The 8,127-nt window shown below is 38.7% G+C and overlaps 1 protein-coding gene across 6 annotated transcripts in view; it reads right to left on the reverse strand.

The window, feature by feature from the left end:
- The window catches only part of ldb2a (LIM domain binding 2a), a 101,868-nt gene extending 97,288 nt beyond the window's left edge, over window positions 1–4,580 (reverse strand). For all 6 annotated transcript variants that reach the window (XM_063493816.1, XM_063493808.1, XM_063493803.1 and 3 more), the window contains exon 1: window positions 4,333–4,580. In XM_063493816.1, coding sequence (XP_063349886.1) covers window positions 4,333–4,464 — 132 coding nt within the window. In that variant the 5' untranslated portion in view covers window positions 4,465–4,580. The remainder of the gene's footprint in view (window positions 1–4,332) is intronic.
- Window positions 4,581–8,127: the final 3,547 nt, after the last annotated feature.

Raw genomic sequence — 8,127 nt, forward strand, 5'->3', positions numbered from 1 at the left:
AATTGAGAAAGAAAACAAATGTTATGCATATATATCTGTGTGTGTGTGTGTTCTCTACCTAAAAGTGCACCTTGAAGCCAAACTAAACAAATCAATGCATATGGTTTCATTTAAGGGGTTGCAGGTAACGAACCCATAAATATGGAAATATGTACAGCCTAAAGTAAACTACAAAACAGAAGAAGAGAAACTAATAACAAACACTCTAATGCACTAAACACAACCAAAGCTGATAAAAGACGCTGCTGTACCTTTGCAGTCCATAAGGCAATACTGCATGTTAGACAGTAATCCCAAGGAATAAAAATAGTCCGTGTAATTTTATCAATTTGCTTTTCTTCCCTTGCATGAAGGTTTTTTCTATAGATTTCACTAAGTTGTACAGACTTCCTCTCAAGGTAAGTAAGTCTCCTCTAAGTGTCAAGTCCTTGAGTCCTGCGCCTGCCAGTGGGAGCTGCAGTTGCACCACGAGCCAAGCAAATTCAAACGCACACTCATGAATAAGACAACTGGAAGTATTTCTGACAGAAGACTAACTTCAGACGAATCCTTCAACACTTTTTAAAGGTGATGCCACACTGAGGCTTAGTCAGCTCCCCTATTAAAACCCTACTTAAAACGGCAGGAATGCAAACTATAGTGAGTCATTTTGGCTCGACGGTCTGCCAGCAAGCGCGATATTAAGTACGCTCGGAGCTATTCTTATTCTTAACAATGGCAGTTCTTTCACGATATTAAGCATCTTTACTCGGGTGATAATTCTGACAAGACTGCTGTTTGCAAGCTTGAAATCGTTTTGACAGGATCAACAAAATATAGCAGCAGCCCCAGTCAAATAATGTCACTTCATACTAAAATCCAGCAGAAGTAGCCAATATCGTATGTTCTTTTGGGTGATTTTAAATGTTCGGTGTCATATGCTATACATCAAAACAACAACAATAAACCCCTTCTACTTCTCACAACAGGTTAAGAAGGGTTTCCATCCTGGAGACAGTGGCCACAGACATAAAATGCAAATATCCAGTGCATAAACTGACACATTACATCTGTTCAAATCTCTCTAGCAGGTTAAAAACAAGAGATTTCATGTATACTCTATATCAGTGATCAGTGCTGACGGTGCTAATCAAAAGTTAATTTAGTTTTATTACAATTTGTTAAAAAGTCTAACAACTGATCCCATACAAATAATGTAAAAATACGGGACGACACGGTGTGCATTTCTTTGCCTGTGATGACTTTTTGGCAGCAAAATAATGACATATTTCTGTTCATGCATGGCTCATATAACACATGAATATTTCTTTAATTGGTGTAGTAGGATTCCCTTATGCAAAGGGAACAGTTCATTCTTTTTTTATAGTTTTAATAAGGTCAGAAGAAGACAAAGACGCATATTTAAAGGAAGAAATAACACATTTTTGGCAATTATTCTTAGAGTAGCGTCATCTGTGGGCTTCCAACCAGTACATTTTCAAAACTAAAAAACTGCCTCCATAAAACAGCAGTTAACTATTCGCAGTTTGGCTGTTAAACTCTGAAGGACATGGATCCGCAACGTCTGCTAGCAGCAAAATCTCGATAAAATATTCCGTAAACTATCCAGCAGGACAATTTGGCTGTATTCTTTTAATGGAATTCACTTTTTTTTTGAGAGGGAGAGCGACATCTCAAACTTCCTGTTTTGTAACAACACCAGCATGACCCTGCACTGATTCTGCTCTTGTTTCTAAATGTGCTCTGACTTTTAAAGTTGTCTTGGAGGAGATGGACTGAGTAGCAAGCAGCCCAGTGATAAAACAAGCAATAGAATGACCCTTCAGGCACGCATCATCATCATTAGGACACCAGCACCGGCTAACTGCGCTTTACAGGAAGTAAAAGGCTCCAGTGAGTCTGCTTGATGAAGAATGTATGATATTTTGCACAAGTTTCCACTCTTAGTCTTAGTTAAGGCAAAATCGACACTATGTTGTATATGTAGATTTGTAGAGGGAGATTTCTTTTACAACCTTTTTCCTTTACCACGTATACAATAAGTTTTTTTTTCTTCTTAAATGACAGCGGCTACTTTGCATTCATAAGGATAATTACTATATAATTTTGTTAAAAGCCTGAGCTGAGCTGCGTTGCACATCTGGATGCAAACAAATTGCAAAACTCGAAGCATTTATTTCGCTACTATAAGACACTACTCCTTCCTCATTACATTCACCACCCGCATTTTAATCGAACAATAAGAACGTCGCAAAAGAGAAGACATATGATACACCCTCACCATGGAGTAAAGTGAGAAAAAAGATGAAGTAGGAAGCAAACATACAATGAACACCGATAGGAAAAAAAATCAACTAATTATGTTATCATGTAATTATATAATTTAGTCTGAGGAGAGGTAATGGTGTAAATTGCTGTGTGCCTGTACAGTGTGTCTATATTCTCAATGCCATGTTTGTCCGGGCTATATATGAGTCCGGCGTTGCATTAAAACAAATGTCTTGTAATGTCTGTGTATGAATCTGAGATTGCTCATGTGTAAGTGTGTGTGCCGTTTGGTGCGTGTGCATATGTGTGGTACAGGAGTTGAGGTCCACTGGGGTTTGGACCACTCCGTATGAATAATGCATCAGACTGGGCCATTGCATCTCAGCAACATTGCCTTGGTCTGCTTAAAGTTGCAAGTTCCTCTTTAGGAAAGTCAGCGCCATTCTGCAAGCTGCTGCAGTAACTCAGCTGGCTTTGAAGGTTTTTCTAAAATAACAGTAAAAACATCACATGAAATAATTTAATGGGCATGTTTCTCAGTTTAAAATGTGTCATGGGATTCAAATTCTAGCCTAAAAGCTTCAAAGGGCAACAAGAAGTCAAATTATTTAAAACAGTAAATATTTAGAGCTAAAACTATTAGTTGCTTAGCTGACAAATAGCAATTAATTACTTTAAATATCTTCCAGCTTCTCAAATGTGGTTATGTTGTGTTTTTTCTTAACACTTTGTGATAGTAAACTGAAGATATTTGGGGTATTAGACTGTGGGTCAAAAAAACATGGCATTTTTAAGAGGTTACGTTGAGCTCTGGGGAACTGTAATGAGAATTTTTTCTAAATTCTAACATACCACTGATGGAATTATTCAGTCAACTGAAAAGTACTGGTAAAAAAAGTATATATATATGACAAAAATTTTTTTTGCGTGAGCCGTAATATTTATATTTACAAATGTGCAGCCAGGCTATTAAAAGATGATATTTATCGCATTTTGCTTATTTGTTCCTCTAATGATTGTTTGCGAGAAGAACTTGACATGTTGGATGAACTTTTTATCTGCAGATTTACACATTTGTGATTACAGAACAGATGCTGAAGACAGCTACTCCCAATACAGTACAACTCAGAGAGGGATCACCAAAGGTTCAGTCTGAATGACACTGTATGCCACACACACTTAGCGCCCAATGAGATGAAGCATCAGCAGACTGACATGAAATGAATTCACCCCATGCAATCATAAATGTGCAATCAGGGCCACTTTCATTCACAAAATCTAATCCGCAGTGATGAATCTGTGTCCTGAACAGGCAGACCAGAAACTCTCCACTTCAGTGGACAAACTCTACTCCACTCCACATGGAAGAAACATATGCAAATATGCAAACACCAGGCAAAATGTAAATGTATGCAAATTAATTAAATCCAATGAAAAGGCTACTTTGCCTCAGTCTGCATAGCCTATTTGAATAGTCTTTGTGGACTTCTTAGATTTTCTGGGATTTTTTTCAAACTTTGTTATGATTAGCCGTTACGTAACTTTCTCTTAGAAATGTGCCACATTTTAGAACCACAATCACAGCCGTGATTTAGCTTGGTGCCCTGATTAAAAGATTTAAACTGGAGACCTCAAATGTTTAAAGTCTACTTTTGCTGCTTTTCTTACTTTTATTATTACAGCTCATCCCAACCTCAGGTGACTTACTTGGGTGACAGTAAAGCCGCGAATTTTTAACAGGTTAATTGGCCACGTGAAAGCGAAAGGACCTCCTCCACAAATCAGCATTTCCCAACTTCAAATTAAAATTTTAGGACTAGAACAATTTACTTCTGAGGACGCCTATTTCTCGTAACGTAGACTACAGACTACAGAGCCTGTTTACTTTCACCTTAGGAATGTTTGGTACTTTGGCATTATATCCGTATCTCCTGACTGACGGACCTTCTCGGCTCATCTTTCTCTCCCGGACCGGCATCTCGTCCCTCCTCTCCAACCCGCCACCCTCTTACCGGTACCTCGACCTAAACGGGACCGTGTAGCGGTTACGTCCGGCCGGCTCACCTCAGTGCGCGCCTGCAGCCGCTTGTTCATCTCGTAGATCCGATACTCGGGCTGGACCATGTAGGGCGAGTGTCTCCTGTAAAAGGGTCCGAAGGGAGAAGAGTAGAACGGGTCGTGGGTTGGGTTGGACATGGTGGCTCCTGGCGAGGCGCACGGCGCGATTTCAACATCCAGCGGGCACAGCAGCGCACATGGGAGTGCGATGCTCTCCGAAGACCCCCAGTTGGAAGCAGCCGCTGTCGAGGCTGAGCTGCACTCTGCAAGTTGGCCTGCCTAGTTCGCTGCTATAGCGTGGTGCTGGAGGAGGAGGGAGGAGGGAGGAAGGGGAGCAGGAGAGGAGGGGGAGGAACGGGGGGGGGGCAGAATTGAAGGGGGAGGAGGGAAGTCGTTTCCTGTTCCCTCAAGACCTACACTCAGTTTTGCACTCTTGCAAAGTTCAAGTAAGATCTCTTTGTTCGTGTGTGTATGTGTTTCTTTATTTCCTCTCGTAAGTAATTCTGCGCATGTCATTAACAAAAAAGCTCTATTCTTTACCTAATTTTAAAATATTTCTTCAAAGTATTTCCCAACGTATCAGATTTTAAGTATGCCTGCCAACACTGGCTGAATAAAGCCTAGTGCTGGTAGGGTTCAGATGCATGAAGCAATGCATGGGCATCAGTTGCAACAGCAGTGCAAAGGCAGGGTATTTAAAGCATGCTTCACACACAGAGGTAGATCCTATGTCCTGTAAAGAGAAATTTAAAGAATATAAGACACTGAATTTAAAGCAAAAACACCAATGCCTGCTCTTTCACATATAATATATTGACTAGAATAACAATGCTGTCTGTTGACAGAGGTGCAATATCGATCGCAAATATAGCTCTTGGTCATGTTTTGACTGAAAAAGAGGTGAGTGTCTGTTGCAGCATAGGGTCAAGCATCTTCATTTTTAACAATATCATCTCATATTATATTCTTTGCAGCAAGCTGCCTCTTGCAGTAAACCCTGCAGATTTTTTAAAAATACAGTTAACTCTTTTTTTAAGCATTCAGTTCATTTTCATTTATGTAGAGCCAGTTCAAGACTACAGATATCGCCAGGTAAGTTATTGTACGATAAAGACCCTACAATATTAGGTAAAAGGCTACAATATCCCTACAGAAAATGTGTGAAGGGATTATATTTAAATCAGCCAGTTTTATGTCTGAAATTAAAAATACATTTTATATTGACCTTGGCTGGAACTAAAATGTATTTTTAAAAAATCCTAAGCCATAATTTGTCTGAGCTCCAAGAACTGAAGGTGTGAAGCCTCACGGTAATTGATGACAGCATACAAATGCTGATGAGGCTGCACACTAAACAGTCCATTTTATGTGTAGCATGATTTCATAACATTGTATTGACTGTGTTGCCTCTGGCCAGAGCTGCTAATGACAGAATCTCCCTGACTAGTTATGTACCAAGTGGCATCATTTGTGATTAAAGGAAGGTAGGGAAGTGTTTTCTTTTGTCCTGCTGCTTCAATGTCCCTCCAATTCTTAATGAAGCAAAAGCTGAACTTATGAACATGTCAGGATTGTCTTTTCTTTCAGTAACTATGTGAACAGTGGCTTGCTAATCCATCTGATTTAAAGACACAGTGTGTAGGATATTTTGATGAATGAAATTTCCAGTTTGATAGCCTTCAGTGTTTGTACTGTGACAGACAGCTAATATGAGTAATTAGAATATGAGTATAGACTATGATGTTTTTTTTTATCAATTAACTTCACACAATGTGCAGAAAACAGAAAAATCTAAATCAAATGAATATTTGACATGACCACCCGTTGGCTTTAAACTGGCAGTAGTACAAAACAGCACAGTTTGGAGAACTTGCCACAGTGACGATGGGAATGGATTTAGGCTACTGGCAAAAGACAAAGAGGAACAAGAGATGGCCCCAGTGTCTTCTATGTCTTCATCTAATCTCAATCTGAATCCATAATGTTGAGATCGGAACTCTGTGGGGGTCAGACCATCTGCTCCAGCACATCTTGTTCTACTTGTGGCTGAAGCTAGCTCCTTGTGATTTCAGAGTTCCTCATTTAGCTAGGAAATGGATTTGGGAGTAATCAGACAACTTCTTTTTTTGCATAAAGAACCTACGCTCTTAAAACAGGGATTTGAACACACTTGTCACAACCATGATTTATATATAACCCATCCAAGTTCCCATTAAATTCAGCAAAGCCAGTTGGTTTATGCTAAATTAATACTTGCAGAATTTGCACGTTATGAATGCTATTATAAGTTTTTTACACAGCATTAGCTGATAATGAGGAACTTGCTTTACTTGAAGTGGTGGTTTAGTGGTGCAAATATGCAGTTGCTTGCTTAGCTTTTATAGTCCCACCTTATTTCACTGCTTATGCCTTAACATAAAAAAGCAAATTCTGCACAAATAGTTTGTGTTTAATGTTTTTTGTAAAGCACATCCAGAATAAATGGCACTGTTGTTAGCTGTTATGTTGTGTTTTCAATATGTAGTTTCAATGCAAAGATTCCAGCTGATGCATGCAATGAAGGAGTTAAAAACATTTGAACTTTAATCAACACCTTTTCTTGACTCTGTGTTCAAAAGTCCGTCAGCTTCTATAGACGGTGGATTCCCCTTAAAAATGTTCTTAAAAGATCTTCTAAAAAGCTTTCTAACACAAGACTGACTACAAAATCATCAGAGTTATTTTGGGCGTGTGTGTGTGTTTTCACAACCACTTTTGCCTGCTTTGTCATGTACACTTCATTTCTCTGAGTTGACTTCTAAAATATCCCAGACGAAGGTAGTATAAGAATTGGTTACATCTCTGCTGGTTTGAATTGGCATGGAAATGTATAATCCCAATTATGCATTGTCTATCTTATATATTTATTATTCAGGGAATACAACTACAGTTTAATGGTGATGCATATATGCAAAGGATCTATTTATAATTCACATCATAACTAGTTAGCAAATTATGACACAGGGACGGTCAATATCATATGGCAATGAGCACTATATGCAAACAGCAAAACACAGATGGGCTCTAATTTATTTCAACATTTTCACAGTACAATCCATGCAACACATTTCAATAATATCATTTACTGTGACAGTATGTGTTACTAACATGTTGAATTTCCAAACCAGGCACACCAGTGCTTTGACAATCTTTTCTTGGCACACTGATTAAGATTTCCTCCATGTTCGCCTGCGTGACAGATTAGGCCTGGGCTGCAAAGTAGCCACAAGAATCTAAAAATAAACAGACACTCAGGCCAGACATAACGTTGCAACCAAATCTCAAATTAACTGCCCACACTGGGAATTAATGAACAGCATTTATGAAGTCTGACTTTTAATCCAAAATGGCTGAATGGGGAGAGGCAGTCTGAATCGAGTGAGATAAAAGTTGTAATCCAAATGCCTCAGGCATCCGGTTGGGTAATTAAAAAAAAAGTTTGAAAAATCTATTAATAAACCTTTAATTAAAAACTACATTTTTAATATCTCAAGACCTTTTCAATTGACATTTCTAACAGGATTTGGTTGCCCGCCTAAAGCGCTTACCACTCGAGTGTGGCTGCAATACAGTACATTGAAGTGAACAGCTCATTTAACATATTTCAGTATTAATTTGGTTGTATAGTACAGATGATAGTAAACACAACCTACACCAGTGGTGGTGTAGTGAGCAAAAGAGTATTCATCTACTGAAAAAAAAATTAAACAGAATGAAAAGAACATTTTTGCTCTGACCTTTTTTTTTTTGAAAATCCGCAAG

This window comes from Pelmatolapia mariae, linkage group LG2 (assembly GCF_036321145.2).
Source record: "Pelmatolapia mariae isolate MD_Pm_ZW linkage group LG2, Pm_UMD_F_2, whole genome shotgun sequence".
NCBI lineage: Eukaryota > Metazoa > Chordata > Actinopteri > Cichliformes > Cichlidae > Pelmatolapia > Pelmatolapia mariae.